The following is a 17,338-nucleotide window of genomic DNA, read 5'->3' on the forward strand; positions in this document are numbered from 1 at the left end:
AATAAACGGCAACTTAATTTAACGAAATTCACGCGTGGCTTTGCCCTTTTTAGCCAATTCACTGGAATAGGACAAGTCAAGAGCTATTTTTTTACTAAACATAAATTGACAACTGATATAGACACGAATCATGAAATCTCGCAGGCAAATTGCTGGAAAAATTTGAAATCTCAAGGTGGCAACCAACAGACGTAAGACAATTAATACTTAAACGTGATTAATGGAGAGAGGGCGAGAGAGACAGAACAATTTGTTCTTTACTAGTGAGAGATGAAGGAACTAATCATTTGTCTTGCCATTGCAAAAGAATAGAACTCCCATAATTCCATTAGAGCAGCAATTAATATGGGGTTAAATCTAAAATCCAAACAATGGTTGCCCCAAAGTTACACAATTAAAATAAAAGTTGCAACTTTAACTTGCCTACTGTGTATATCCATTCCTATAGAAGTTCCTAGTAGGACCTCTAACGCAGATTTTTGGGGTAACTACTATGGGGACATAAGGAATTGCTGTAATTTGAATTTCAACTTTCTGCTTGCAGAAGAAACCGCATAAAAAAGGGCAATACAAGCAGAACATAAACAATTCATTGTGCGTCTGAGTCTGTTGGGGTAGACTTTTCCGTTAATGCAGCAAGCTGTGTCTCCTGCTGTTTCTTCAGATACCTCTGGGAAGTTGCATTCACTATCTTGACAAAGAAGTTCATAAGCATGAGCCACACAACAGTGTTCCAGACTGAAGCAAAAGAAAAATCCCATTTTTTCCCCTGCAGATGATAACATGGGATAATTTCCGGAAAATGAAGCAGCACGAATTAGAAATATACCCAAGACATCAACAACACTTTGAGGTTGTTACTCAATATTGAGGAATTTAACATTCAAATCAAAGTAGAAGCATTGCAGTTAATCGGTACCTGTTTATTTGGGGAAAGTGGATGGGGTGCTTTCAGATACTTATCTTTCATTGCATGGAGACTAGCAGTCACTCTAGGCAAGACAGATGCAAAACCAGGTATGTGGCTGAGAACCCAAATAAATTCATTCTCAATCCAATCAAGAAGTTGATTGTTGCAAACTGAGATTATGAATATCGTCTGCAAAATGAATAAACATACAAGATCGATCAAAATTTGTAGATATAGAATGTTAGCTGTGTCTGAATGGATTTTATTTTACTCAAGACTTAAAAGGCTTGTTCAGTTATTTTGGTCCTCCAAATTTACATGCTGCGAAATCTGAATTAATTTGATAGTCAATTTTAGCTAATAATGATTGTAATTTATTTACTTTACTATTATTTTTAATGAAATAATGAACAAATTAACATTTTTGTAATTTTTTATTAGCAGAAGTCAAAAGAAGAAGATTTCAAGTGCTTTAGAGAAAAATTGATGCAAAAACTGAAGAAAAAGTCTTGTAAAAAAGTTGGAAGAAATGGACAGCTTGTTTAGCGCGCACTCCAGGCTTAGCGCAAAATCCAGGCTTAGCGCACACTCCAGGCTTAGCACGCATCGTTATTATACCTATAAAAGCTATTCCATTCATTATTGCAGGTAGAACTATAAAAAGAGAAAGTCGAGCTACAAGAAAAATTCCCGCGGCTACCACAGTAGCAGCATGTATAAGGGCGGAAATTGGAGTAGGCCCTTCCATAGCATCTGGTAGCCATACATGAAGAGGAAATTGAGCGGATTTAGGGACCGAGCCACAAAATAACAAGAGGGCAAACAAAGTAAGAAAAGAAATATTAACTTCATTTTTTATAAATCAAGTTATTTATTATTTGAAACAAATCCCAAAATTCCAAACTACCCGTTATCCAATAAAGACCTAAAATTCCCAATAGTAAACCAAAATCGATGACACGATTAGTTACAAATGCTTGTTAGCGCGCAACCTCACGCTTAACGCGAAGAAAGCCCACAACGAAGCCTAAAGGCACGCTTAGCGCGAAAACCCACGCTAAGCGTGAAGTCAGCATGAAGGCTTTTCATCGTGAGGGATAAGGATTGAGTGTCATAGTAGATGTGGGTGGAAATGGGAAAGCATTTATAATAGAAAAAAAACATTAATATTGCATCAAGGGTAGTTAGACATGTTAGGCCCAACATTATCACATTTTGACTTCATCTTTTCGCATTTAAATTATTGTTTATTTTTCTTGTTATCTTTTTCTTTTCCCTTTTACCCCCAATTTTCACACTTACAATTCATTTTCTCTTCTACTTCTCATTGCTTAAAAATTGGATTTGCATCACTTAAGTATAATCAAAGTCCCCGTGGATTTGATACTCGGACTTCCATTTTAAACTTTACTATTTCTGACAAATTGATATATTTGTCAACGAGTTAACAACATGCACCATCAATTTGGTTCTCTTAAATATGGTCCTCCAGTGTCAATTTAACAGCAAATTTATTCTTTTAGAGGACTAATTTGAGGTTAAAAAAAATTGGCATTGAAGGACAACACTAATGTCAAAATTTGTCATTGAAGTACCATTTTAATGTACCCCTTAATTATGTGCCGGGTCACAAAAAATATTGGTAATGGTAAAAAATCATTAGAAAGTTCATCATGCAGGTTAACAGCAGTCCCAAAAATAAAAATAAAAAATTGTATTTGCATTAGTTAAATAAATATAAATATTAATGGGGAAGACCAACTAGAGAGTTTACACAATGTTAGTATATATAAAATATAAAAAAGATCAGGCTGCTCCCACAAACACAAACCATTCATTCCTTGCCTACACTCCACAAAATCAAGTAAAAATTGGGACCATTTTGTGATAGTTCAAAAGCTATAAGTCTGAATTAGGAGTCTTTGCAAATCAAATCAAAGGCTTAAAAAAAGGCTAAATTAGAAATTTAGAATGTAAGGGGACAAGAGAAGTCCAAACTTATGCAAACCTGTATGTGAGTTTTAATAATTGCCTTTCCAATCAAGGTTGCAAGAAAAAATTTCCAAAATGGAATGCCAAATTGTCCACACATGATGCCGGCAAGGTCAAATAGAGGATTTGGAACCTGAAATATAATCTCAGTTAATAGCTGTTTACAATTTGATAAAGTATATATAATAAATGCTATTTTAGAGGAGGATGCACCTCAAATAAAGGAAGTAACTACCATTGTTGACAGAATTTACCATTATGAAAAGAATCTTAAAACAGGGCCAAATTCATTGACAGGATTGTGGTGAATCATCAATTTACATTCATATTTGGGAGCGAAAATTTATTGCTGAGATGAATAAACATTTTCATGATGGAGTCAGGACTCAGGACTAACAACCTCAGGAAGTTGTCAAATACAAAAGGCCACTAATATTAATAACATCCTAGTAATACATCAAAAAAATTTCTTTGCAAAAGAAACTATAAACATTTTAGCAAATAATAATAGGCCATGCTGGAAATGAAGCATGAAGTCCATACTAACCGAAGCAAGCACTAGAATAGTAAAGAAATTCAAATGTTGCGAGTGTGATAGAAACCAGCACTTTATTCGACTCAAGACTCTTTTATCTTCGCTGTCTAATTCTTCCATGGCATCTACTCTCCCACCAGACAAGCGTGCTACATGAAAAATTTGATTAGAATCATGTACATACCAATTTCTATATAAAATACTCCCTCCATTCCAAATTGATTGACGTTTTAGCATTCGAAAAATATTCCATATCTGTAATATTAAAACATTTATGGAAACATCTACTCCAATTTTGCCCTCTAATAAATATTATTCTCTTGAAATACCTAATAATACATTTATGAAATTTAGAGAGTAAGGATACTTTAATAAAATTGACCCCTAAGAAAATATTATTGTCTTGGAGTACTTGTTTATCTTAATCTGTAATATGAAAAAATCATAAAACATCAATCAAAATGGAATGGAGGGTGTAATTAATAAGAACCAAATTAATCAACCAGATAAATCATAAAAGATGGACATTGGAAATTAATGGAACACATAAAAAACCAGTGATCACAAAGCACTTGTATCAAAATGAGACTATTTGACAACTAAAGATAATTACACTAAGTGTGCATGTGGATTAGTTGTAAAAACTTTTTTTATCAATAATCAATTATTATAATTTTTGTTAAAATATTTTCATGTTTCAACATACTAAATCGAAAATTTGATCATTGTGCAGTTTGTGGACAAAATTTTTCTAGCAACAATGTTTTTGTTAACTCTCAAAATTGGCTGTTTTATTCATTCTAAAATACTATGCAACATGATGAATCACTTCCAGAGCACATGAAAAAATAGTATAATCCTGTGGGCTTTGAAAGTTAAGATAATCTTTGAAGTTGGCCCTTATCCTAATTAGTAATTATACACTTGCATTATGCAGATAACCATGATGAAAAAGAAAGTTCAGATGCAGGGATTGACCTTTTGCTTTAGAAAAATATCAAAAATATTTAATAAATAATAGTCAGAATCAGTTTTTTATTACTTGGAAACTGTGCAGGATTTTTCTTTTTTTTTTCACACCATCTTATTCATGAAGCAGGTAAAACCACAAGCTAGGTGCAAATAGTAAATACTACATAGAATGATATCCCATGGTAAGCAATTCTCTCAATAGTATAAATCAGACTATTTATATCAACTTAACAGTGACTTTGTTAGAGTAAGGGAACGGCAGTGATAAAATGTACCTGCCCTGGAGATAAAGTAAGGAGGAAGCTCCCCTATAGCTGTTCCAATACCCCATAGAATAGCCTCCAGCTGAACTTGAGGCAAAATGCTGCTAAGCGGAACCTGCGACTGGAATAATGGTGGCCCAAACTCAGAACAGTCTTTATCAAGCCAAGAAGGACCTCTTTTTAATTGTATCGTATCATAAGGAGCACTTTTCAAATCAACTCGGCCACATTGCACTGCTCCTATTGTAAACAGTGCTATGTGGGGACCCAAATATAGGACAAATGTGTGCAAACCAGATCCTGAATCAAATAAAAGGATAAAAAAACAGTTTATCCCTGATCAAGAATGTGGCAAAAGGATCGTAAGTCCTTACAATTACAAGTGTAAAATCAATATATTGCAAGCAATTGTTTTTCTTTAAGTTCAAATCACACAAGCTACCTAAAAGAGCAACCATGGTAACCTAGTAAGTAGTAACCCTGCATTACACGATTAGGAATCATCAACTGTCTATAAGGATAAGTTATTTTGCTTACCTAGACCAATTGAAGAAGCAACCCCAAGGGCAACCCACCACAGTCCAAAGCGAAAATATTCAAGAAGCTCCTCAAGATGCTGTTAAAAAGAACAAGCATTTGTGGAATCCAAGTAAGTATCTAAACAAAAATGAACAAAAGAACTACCTAAAAAATGAAGGTCTACTTAAAATGTGTGTGTATTATGATTGAAATTAAAATAAAATAAAAAGATCCTTTATATAGTTTGTAGTCAAAAAGAAATTTGATTCGAATTAGCATAATGTTCACCCAATAGTATCAAATATCAATATGAACACTTGGGGTGGTTATGTTAACAAGTTTTCTGCTTTTACCACATATTTCATAGAGATTGGATTTATAGATTGTTGACAAGGTGTCAAAAGAGGATAAAATCTCTATTTGATTCCCTGAAATATTTCTGTAAATAAGTTTGATTCTGTACTTATTTTGTTTCGCTGTTTAACTAGTAATTATTGTGTTTCCTTTTTTTTAATTTAGCTTATTTTGGGTAATTCCTTATTGTTATATTTTCTTTCCCTAATTTAGGATTTAGTTTCCATATTTTTGGAAATCACCTAATGTAATTCTCCTTTATAAAAAAGAGGAATCCCTGCACAGTGACAATAACAATATTCCATATTTTCTACTTAGTATCAAAGTCTATCCTAAATCTATTAAAAGCGACACCCACCATGTTATCCACACACCAATCTCAAAAGTGTTGGGCGTGAGGGAGTGTACTGAGAAAAACTCAAGTCCCACATCGGCTAGAGATAGTGCCAAAATAGAGTATATAAGTGGGGGCAACTCTCACCCTATGAGCTAGCTTTCGGGGTTGAATTATGCCCAAACCCACATTCTAAGAAGATATCACTAGAAATCCTAGAAGACAGCCCAGCAAAAATACCTCAAGAACTTTCTGATAACACTGAAATTCCCACATTTAATATTGATTTGTCCATAGCCTTGAGAAAAGGAATTAGAGCCTACACCCAAAAACCAGCCAAACCCAACACAAACCATCCCATTTACAAATATGTTTTGTACCAAAACCTTTCACAAAATCACCAAGCCTTCACCTCTAAAATTACAAATTTGTTTGTGCCTAGAAACATTGAGGAAGCACTAGATGATCCCAATTGGAAATTAGCAGTCTTAGAGGAGTTGGATGCACTTAGGAAGAATGGTACTTGGGAGATTGTAAACCTGCCCCATGATAAGAAACAAGTCGGGTGTAAGTTGGTTTTTACCATTAAGTGCAATGCGGATGGAAGTGTATCAAGGTACAATGCTAGATTGGTAGCAAAGGGATTTACCCAAACATATGGAGTAGATTATCAGGAGACTTTTGCTCCGGTTGCTAACCTTAACTCTATACGGATTGTTCTATCCCTTGTTGCCAATCACAATTGGCCTTTACATCAATTGGAAATAAAAAAATGTTTTTTTGAATGGGGAACTTGAGGAAGAAGTGTTTATGAGTCTTCCCCCCGGATTTGAGGAAGAACTTGGAAGAAATAAGGTGTGTAGATTAAAGAAGTCACTATATAGGCTGAAGCAATCTCCAAAAGCATGGTTTGGAACTGTGGTAATAGAGCTTGGTTTTTTCCAAAGCCAAGCTTATCACACACTCTTCTATAAACACTCAACAAACAGTAAGATTGTTATTTTAATTGTATATGTGGATGATATTATCCTAAAAGGTGATGATAGCTTGGAGCTCAAAGGTTTGAAGGAGAAACTTGCCAAAGCTTTTGAAATCAAGGAACTTGGCCCATTAAAATACTTCCTTAGAATTGAATTTGCAAGATCTAAGGAAGGTATTTTTATGAACCAGCGGAAGTATATTCTGGATCTTTTAAAAGAAACAGGATTACTTGGATGCAAAGCTGCTGAAACACCAATGGAGCCCAACATAAAACTGCAACCAGCTAAAACTGAGGATATGGTGGACAAAGGAAGGTATCAGCGATTGGAGGGAAGACTAATATATCTATCTCACACATGTCCTGACATAAGTTTTGCTGTAAGCATGGTAAGTCAGTTTATGCACACACCAAGACCCGAACATTTGAAGGCAGCTTTCAGGATCCTAAGATACTTGAAGGGGTCACCTGGGAAGGGGCTACTCTATAAACATCGTGGGCACCTTCAGGTAGAAGCCTACACTGATGCAGATTGGTCTGGAAGTATAACAGACCGAAGATCAACATCAGGCCATTGAACCTTTGTTGGAGGAAATTTGGTTAGTTGGAGAAGCAAGAAACAAAGTGTTGTAGCAAGAAGCAATGAAGAAGATGAGTTTAGAGCAGTGGCTCATGGCATTTGTGAGGTGTTGTGGGTGGAAAAAATTCTACAAGAATTTAAGGTTTTCAATTCCCCACCAATAAAGTTGTACTGTGACAACAAGTCTGCAATATCTATTGCACACAACCTAGTCCTGCATGATAGGACCAAGCAAGTAGAAGTTGACAAACACTTTATCAAAGAGAAGATCGAAAGGGGACAGATCTGTATTACTCATGTTCCCACTGCAGACCAATCAGCAGACATCTTAAAGAAAGGATTACCCAAGAAACTGTTCAACAACATAACCAGCAAGTTGTCCAAGAAAGATATCTCCAAGCTAGCTTGAGGGGAAATGTTGACAGGGTGTCAAAAGAGGATAAAATCTCTATTGGATTTCCTGAAATATTTCTGTAAATAAGTTTGATTCTGTACTTATTTTGTTTCCCTATTTAACTAGTAATTATTGTGTTTCCTTTTTTTAATTTAGCTTATTTTAGGTAATTCATTATTGTTATGTTTTCTTTCCCTCTAAGATTTAGTTTCCATATTTTAGGAAATCACCTAATGTAGTTCTCCTTTATAAAAAGGAGGAATCCTTGCACAATTGACAATAATAATATTCCGTATTTTCTACTTAGATATATGCTACCAAGGTAATATATTGCATATAATAGCAAAAAAATAAATAAATGGAGAGTTCTTTGATCCAGAACTATCATGCATATGTTACTGACTGAATACAAATACCTTCTCATGGAGGCAACCAAGGGTCATCAGCACTATGCCAAGAGTCCCAACTGCAACACTGAAAAGCATAACCCATCCACCTTTTGCCAATAGATATATTGCTGTTTTCTTGATGTATTGAATAACAGCTAATGTGAAGAATTTCAACGTTTTGAGAGGTTGTGTGGTCAGAGTCAGATTTTCTAGCTCCCAATGGTGCTTCTCGCGGAGCTCTACAAAATGAAGACTAATTAATCAGCAAATGGGACATATTAAAACATAAGAACATGCGAGGTTTGCAAAACAGGTTCAATTGAATACCCATTTTGCGCCAAAGAAAACAGTAAGTAGGTCAATTCAATTATTCACTTGCCAATCCACTTTGTGGATCTTCTCTCATCCATAACAAATTCCCTCACAATCTCACATCACAAGTCATGATCACAACTTACTTTCCCCATCAGCCTCTTTTAAAATTATCCCTTAATCCCATCCAAATTAACGCTTAATCTCATCCAAATTAACGCGAAACCGAGACACTGAAAACTAAAAAAGTGGATGCTTTCTAATCTTCCACCATACACGAGACGATCACCAAACCTTGAGGGAAACACAGATAAATCGACAGATCCAAAAACCGAGGAAAGGGAATTGGAAATAAATAATGGAAAAACAGGCATTAAGAAGAAGAAAGAATTAACGCAGAAAAAATGAAAGGACTTGCCGGAGATAGACATGTCAGAGCTGCCAGAAGAAGGTAGTATATTTCCAGAGCCCATTATTGCTCTCACATAATAATAAGTGTTTTGCTTTGGCAGCTCCACAATTCGGCCAAGCGTTTAAATGAAAATCAGAAATTGATTTGCAGATCTAAAGGAGTAAAACTCAAATCAGAAGTTTGCGTGAAGATCTGGTTGTTTGTAACCCTAGTTTAGTTTGTTACGCTTACGCACACACACACCCTCGTCGACTTCCTCTACGCTACGACGCGCCCCAATTTTTACAACTCTTTCTTTTATCATCGGATCAGACTAATATACCATGTTATTATGGGCTTAAATCGTGGGTCAAATTAATAAAACAGTACAATGGTTTTTGAAATTGTAAACTATCAATCAAGATTCAAGACTCATCAAATTAGTAAAAAAATCACCAAATAATTTCTGAAATTATAAATCATTAAAAAATTTATTCCTTTAATTATTAGTTAATATCGTTTATCTTTGTTTAAAAAACTAGATTGTTGTGATATTATTTTTTAATATTTGAAATATATATTTGTTTTAAAAAAGTTATATTTATTTTAATCATGAATTTCAAAGCATAACATTTTAATTATCTATTATAGATTTGTAGACTATAATTTTGGATATAAAATAAATGACAAAATAAAAATAATTATGTGTTAAGTAGGATAGTAATTTAAACAATTATTATTAAACAACATTTCAATCAACTTAAAATAAAATTTTCTAGATTTTTAAATAATTATTGTAAAAGAAATATCGTGCATTTTTTTTTTTGCCAACTACTTTTCCCTTGTATAATTGTATTTTAGATTGTTTTAATTGATTGTTCAAATAAAATATTCTAATGTACTGCATACTATTAATCATAATGATTAATAATTTCAAATCGATTATCCACTCAATTTAAATTATTTTATTTAACACTCAAACTTTTTAATTAACGTTAAAAATATAAATATATATTCAAGTTATAGTTAATTATTTATTGAATTAAAATTAATTTTTAATCTTTGAAAAGTAAAAGTTTTGAATGACTATTCATTTATATATTAATTTATATTTTTATTATTTATAAACAAATTTTTTAAAAAAATGCATATTTTTTATATTTTATATATATTTGCAAATAATTATAAATATATAAAATATTTACTAAATCGTTTATTAGATAACTGTCATTCATTTTAGTAAATTACATATCAAATTAACAAATTAAAAGGTGGAGTAAAATACACTTATTATTCTTAAGATTTCGTCAAATTACACATGTTTTTTTTCCCTTTTTTTTACCCTCACAGTAATCACATTATATAAATATTCAATTGTAACAAACAATTATATTATCACATGTGCGGAGTATTCTTTTAAAGTTTAATAGACATTAAAAAAAATCATACTTTCAAATTTTAAATCTCATAGAAATAAATTAAGAAAATTAATTTTTAAAAATCAAAATATAAGTTGTGAAAATAAAATATTTAAATGGTCAAATCACCGGGTGTCATAGTTACGGATGAAGTTAAATGGTCAAATAATTATTAATTATGTTTTGAATGATTATTATGTTCAAATTTAAGATATTAATTTTACAAAATAAGTAGATGCTTTAGAAATTGTCACGTGGAAATTTCCTTTTTAAACATTTTATATAGAATATAGATATAGATGTTGAATGATTTTTTTATAAGTTGTAATTAAATGTTTAATAAAAGTAGTTGTAGTTAAAAAATATATACGATAGAAAAATAATAAAATTATGAGAAAAATCAATAAATATATCAAGAAGATGAAATTAGAATAAAATATAAAAAAAAAACTATAACTTAGAAGTCAACATTTAAAAATATTGTTTGAACTATTAATTTAAAGTATGTTAGGAGATATTAACAAGTTATTAAAAAAAATTATTTACCAATAATTAAACAAATTTTTTTAGTTAATAGAAAAAGTTAAAAAATAAATGAAATATCTTAACCAACATAACTTAAATGTATGACTAATAAGCTAATCAACTTTGTACACATGTGATGGACATAGGTGAGAAGGATGAAAATGACCAAATATTGATAGAATATTTTTTTTTTCTTTTCCTACATATTTGTTTGGTGATTAACATTATTGGGAATGTTTATACATATTTAATAAGAATCAAAGATTTTCTTGTTTTTCTTTTAAAAAAATCTTGTTTGCTTTTAATAGAACTTTTTGAAATATACAGATGTTTATCTCAAAATTTTTCTTTTAGTACAACTTCTATAAACATATTTGTATAAAACTTTATTATTTAAAGTTTTAAATGTATTTTATCTATCATATGTGAATTTTTAATTAGGGAAACGTAGTATTGTATTAAAATTCACCAAAAAAATAGTATTGTATTCAATGAGCTAGTAAGGATAATATGGCATTTTTACGGCATTAAAACTTTACTCCAAATTCAGAAAAAATAGATTCCTATCTCCCCTTCTAAGAATAATTTTGTGTTAAACATTTTTTTATTTGGAGATTGGAATAAATTTCTTTTCGCTCTCTCATAATAAATTTCCTCACTTGATATGTTATACAGAGAGAGAATGGTTTATCAGAATAAATAAGGATCAATATGGATCTGGTTGGTTCAATTTTAGGAGATATTTAGATGCACCCGATCAATGTTAATTGATTTGGTTTGGATTAATTTTTTAATTTTTTTAGCACCTGAACCAAACTAGCATTCGAATTCGGGTAATAGGTAACCTAATGAAAAATTAGGAAAATAGAAGAAGGATTTGAGAAAAGAAATAAGAAATTATAATAAATAAAATGATAAAAAAAGCTTATGAAATAACATTAAAAAAAACAAAATTATAGAATTACACAGCATAAAAGTCATAAAACTATGAAATCATATATTTTAAAGACATATATTTTTTTAAGAATATAATAGTATTTTTTTAAATTGGTTCAGATTTATTCGAAATTTTACGTGTTAAAATCTGATATTAATATGATGTTATCGGATTTACAATTTATTGAATCGATTATTTGAATTCACCCATTCTTTTTTTTCAGTTATGTTGGGTTGATCAAACTTGGGTCCACACCTAGGAATAATATAATTGATGTTAATTATTGTTATATGTAAATTTCAATTTTATTGATATGTATTTACTTAGTTCATTTCAACTTTTATTTTTCAGGGATTTTTTTAAATAGTTTTGATGAATTTATTTGAACCTGTATCATGCATTTTTTATGAATATTTATAAAAGTTTTTATTTTGATGGATTAGATTAAACTTATATTTTTTATTAATTATGTTATTAGTATGAAATTGATGATCAGTCGATATTTTTAATAGAGTTTCTCTTTTTAATTAATTTGTTTTTACCTAAAAGACTCAAACTAGAAATATTATTAAATGAACTCAATCTTGTCTCTGTTCGATATTAAACTTATATTTGAAGTGATTTGGTAAAATTAAATTATAAATTTTTAATGGTATTCTATATTAAAGACTTAAATATTTTTTTCATTCATGTAATTTAATATTTTTTATTTTTATCCATGATTTTTTTTTCATTTTAGTTATTGTAAAATGTGTCTATTTTGTTTTTTTATCTTTAAAGAAAACATTAAAAAAGTACTTGACAACAATCACAAAAATACTATTTAAAATGTTTTAAGGATAAAAAATAAAACAAAAATATTTTATAAGAACTAAAATAGAAAAAATATAGGAACCAAAATAAAAAATATTAAATTATAGAAATGAAAAAAATATTTAAACCTATATTAAAATTATATTTTGAAGATGTAAATTCGGTTCAAATCAATCAATTCAGATCATATTAGAATGAATTTTATTTTTACATTAATATAAATATAATTAATTGAATAGAATATAAATATAATTAAACAATGCAGAAAAAAAAACAATGCTATAAAAAATTAAAACTGATGGAATTCAATAAATTCTTATTTTCATCTGAAAATGAATTCAATCTCGTTTTTAAACTCTTCCAACCATTATTGTAAAAAAATTTAAAGAGTAATGATATATCATTTTATATTTTTTATACAAATCATTCAATTATTTTACAAACAAATACTTAAAATATTTAATATTTAAAATTATAAATTACAATTTATTATTTAATATATAAAAGAAGTAAGACGATGATGATTGATAAGAAAGTTGCCAAAAAGATTAATAAGAAATTGTGTAAGATGAATTAATTTTAAAAGCATAGAATTTTAGACTTCTGAACCGAAATTTTCACGATAATCAAAACATATCTTTATAGAAAGGCCAACTTTTATCCAAGGAATATATTACACTTTTAAGAACCTTTTCCTCACTCATAGCCAAACTATTTTTTTATTTTCATATAAAAGACTTAATTATCAAATTAAGATTAAAAATAATAATTAATTTAGTTATAATAATAATTTTTTCTTAAATTTATATATATTTTAAATTATCATTTGTCATTAATATTTATTTTAATGATTTATCAATACATTTTTTTATTTTAATAATAAGTATTTCTAATATAAGAATAATTAATAAAAAAATATTATAAATGGAATCTTATAAAAAAAAAAACATCATCTCATACTTAAATTTTATAAATAGAAAGCGAGGGAGTAAATTACTCTCCACCTGGATTTATGGATGCATTTTTGTACGATTAACTTAATACAATAATTACTATTTTGGAGTTGCGATTTAATTTCAGACTTAAAAGTTAAAACTAATTCCTTGATTAAAAGTATACTAATAATTGGAAATTAATAAATAAATAAAATGAGCACGTGAAGGCACGAGGTAATAGGTTTTTTTGGTCAGCCGCAAGAGGCCATATAGGTGCTTTCGTGATCCCAACGTCAAGTAGAATATACTTCAAATGAGATAGTTTGATCACTTTGATGCATCAATGGAGAGATTAACACCAACAAAGTTTACTTTAGTTGGTTAACTAAAAAATAATAATAATAATAATTAACGCCAACACTTAGAATAATTGCCTTGCAAGCAACAGTCTTTGACAAAAAAGAGTATTATTCTCGCATAAAAGTGGGTACACGCCTATATATAGATTACAACATACATGAACCGGTTTCTATAATTCACATTATACATGGATTTAAATCATTAAATTCATTTAATTATTGCATAACTGTTACTTAAATGGGTTTGATCTATGAATTTGTAGATCAACCTGCATATAAAAATAAAACATTTTAAGAATTATCTTTTTTTTTTAAAAGTAAAAAGTTGTTTTAATCCAGAGACCAATATATGGACTGAATAATTTATAAACTATTTAAAAAGAGATTAGTAGTTATTCCAATCGGTTTACAAACTAATCCGATGAAAAAAAATTGTAAACTCATCCAAATACAAGTCTTTTTTTTTTAGGAAACAAATACAAGTCTATGTAAATTAGTCTATTTAAATTTAATCGTGAGTTTAAATGAATTGGTGTGGACCGAATTAGGCCAATATCTACATACTAACCTATACTCTTGTTGACATATTGATATTGGTTGGTGGACAAGTGTCACGTACTTTAATACTCACAAGCGTGGAGATTTGTCAATTTTAGAAGATGGGTGAATTGTGAATTTTAAAGGTGAGTATGGAGAAACGCTACGTTATACGGTAGTCTTGTAGATATTGCGAAAGGTCATTAATTCAATAAAATAGGGACTTTCTTCCAAACTAATATGGGCTTTGAGAGTTGATCAATGTACCTTTCTTCTTATTCAAATATATTTAATTTCATTTTCCTTGTCCTTTCATAGATGTTTTTAATAGATATACTTTTGGACTTTTTTATCTAGTCTGTATGTCGTAAATTTAAATCTTCATTATTAAGAGTGTGCTAATTATTATGTATAATTACCTTCTCATGTAATAATGTATTTTCATTGTATAATAATATAATATAATATGTGATTTTTAAGCTTACATTTCAAATGAATATTTTTCTATCTAAATTAAAAAACAATTTTTGTTGTTCTTTATTTTTTAAAATTAACATTTAATTTTGATCAAAGAAAACAAAGTTCCAAGTCAATCGGCCATTTCTAAAAGCAAAGTTGCAAGTACTTATGATTTTTGCTTGCTTTTCCCGTTCAAGGGCTGTGTCGTAATGTAAGGTATTATGGATCAAAGCTGAGTAGTGTGTTATAATTGGCCATTTTTTTCTTTTATAGCAAGCAGCTGCCATGCAGAGACAGGATGAATTACAAAGAGCAAGACTTATCTACGGCCTTCGGTCATTGACAAACACCCCATGATACAAATCTTCGATTCCACCCATTACTTCATTTCTCATGTTAATTATAAAACAAGATAGCATTAATTTATGAGATAATTTGATTTGGTAAAATTCACTCAACAATTCATTTTGACTTTTGAGTATTTCACCGATTAGTATTCGCATGCTTGAATGTATTCCATCCATTGAACTAGAGGCGGAGTGAGTGAGGACTACGAGTCACAATTCCCAAATCCAATTCACTTCTGCCGGAAACCTTACGGAAGCATACCCAAACGGAACAACTGTTGAGACCATATACAACGGCGGTGCTGCAACTTCTGCCCACATGCAAGATGATGGCAATTTCATGTTAAAAATGCATACTGGTACACTTCAACCATAACCCCCAATTTGAATTTGGTGCTCTCATGTACCTTGTCACCCACCTGCTGTCATCAATTACTGTGCAGAGATTAACTTCAAGCTGCAGGTGTTTGACGACACTGATTTCCAATTTGACACGACACTAATTTTTTTCGCATAACTAATGTTGATTTGGAAGGTTGTAAGAAGGCTGTAACTGATTATTGTAATATCGTTGCTGGAACTTACAATTCTCTCATCTCCACATTTGTCAAGAAGAGGTTGCCCTTGCTGAATGTTAGAAATAGCTCTTCTTCAAAGGGACAGAAAGCACTTCTTAAAGTTCCTAATAGTGTTGAGTCTAGGGCATCTAAAGTTCCCAAGAAGAAAAAGAGCTTTAATTTAAGAGTCTTTTTGAAGGTTATGCTTGCAGTTATTGCCACTCTTGCATGTTTCTTTGGTGCCTTTGCTGTCTACTATCATCCTTTCACTCGGAGACTAACAAGAAGAAGCAAATATCGATCTGATTGCAAACGCTATCGGAATCAACTTCAGAGAATTCATCTTCCAGGAGTTGCATGAAGCAACAGATGGATACACTAAGATTCTTGGAAGGGAAGATTCAGGCAAAGTCCATCATGGTGCTTCAGTAATAAATGATGCAGAGATTGGTATTGCAGTAAAGAAACTGGAAAAGAAAATTGAGAAAAGTGAAAGTGAAAATCATTGGTTGTATCCATCACAAAAATTTGGTGCAGCTTTTGGGCTTTTGCATTGAGAGTAGCCATCGAATTCTTGTGTATGAGTTGATGCCAAAAGGAACATTATCCAGTTTTTTGTTTGGAGAGGGTGAAAAGCCTCAATGGGGTCACAGGGTTGAGATTAGCTGTTGGAGTCGCAAGAGGAAAAAGTAGAAAGGATAGGTTGATGTTTCTTAAAAAATGGAGGTGTAGAATTCAATTGTCATGGTAAGGAATGGTAAGGAATGTTGATAAATATTTATGTTTTAATTTAAAATTTATAAATATATATTAACTATATTAATTTTATTTTATAAAATAAAATATTTATTTTACATTTTTTTAAGATTTTGTTTTAATAAATTAACTAGTTTGTTACGTTTATTTTGATAACTTAATTGATTTTCCCCTTAACCCAAAAACAAAACAACACACAGATAAACATGGTGTAGAAATGTGAACTGTATTCATAGCTAACAGACGCGGCCCCAGTAATACAAACTCAACAAGCCCGAAAACAATTTCATAAACTCATTAAGCCTAGCCAACCATTCCTGTTATGCAATAAAAAACCAAGCATTTGTTAAAGACTGAAAGTATTTCGCTGACGAATGTTATGAAAATCACTGAACAAGGAGTAAAAATAACAAATACTATTAAATAAAACCATACTTTTTTATATTTTTAATGTGTGTGTATATAATGCTTTCTGTTTTTATTCTTTTAATTAATATTTTTAGAGTAACAGTTAAGAAAAAAAAACTTAAATGAAAAAGGTTAAATGTATTAAGAATCAAAAGTAGTAAGGCATTTAAATATAAACTAGTAATTTTTTAAAGGGTTGGTAGCTAGACAGGATCTTGAGATTAATATAAATCACAAGTATTATAAGTATTGGTCTATTCTATTATCTATAAAAATTGAAGATATTAATCACAAATATTATAAGCATTAGTGTTTTTTTATCTAAAAAATAATAATAAAAATACCAAGGATATATAACACTTT

The 17,338-nt window shown here is 30.2% G+C and overlaps 1 protein-coding gene across 2 annotated transcripts; it reads right to left on the reverse strand.

Annotated features, from left to right (window-relative positions):
- Positions 1 to 271: 271 nt before the first annotated feature.
- On the reverse strand, positions 272 to 9,278 carry LOC100803288 (vacuole membrane protein KMS1). 2 transcript variants are annotated; one of them, XM_003539239.5, is made up of 8 exons: positions 8,952 to 9,278; positions 8,249 to 8,460; positions 5,210 to 5,288; positions 4,685 to 4,972; positions 3,450 to 3,586; positions 2,919 to 3,035; positions 920 to 1,099; positions 272 to 769 (listed from the first exon to the last, which is right to left on the reverse strand). In XM_003539239.5, exons 1-8 carry the CDS (start codon positions 9,004 to 9,006, stop codon positions 590 to 592), a joined length of 1,248 nt encoding a protein of 415 aa, XP_003539287.1. In that variant the 5' UTR covers positions 9,007 to 9,278; the 3' UTR covers positions 272 to 589. The 2 variants fall into 2 exon arrangements, with proteins under 2 accessions (XP_003539287.1, XP_006590399.1); XM_006590336.4 differs by having other exon boundaries at positions 8,549 to 9,241.
- Between the last annotated feature and the right edge of the window lie 8,060 nt (positions 9,279 to 17,338).

This window comes from Glycine max, chromosome 11 (assembly GCF_000004515.6).
Source record: "Glycine max cultivar Williams 82 chromosome 11, Glycine_max_v4.0, whole genome shotgun sequence".
Classification (NCBI taxonomy): Eukaryota; Viridiplantae; Streptophyta; class Magnoliopsida; order Fabales; family Fabaceae; genus Glycine; species Glycine max.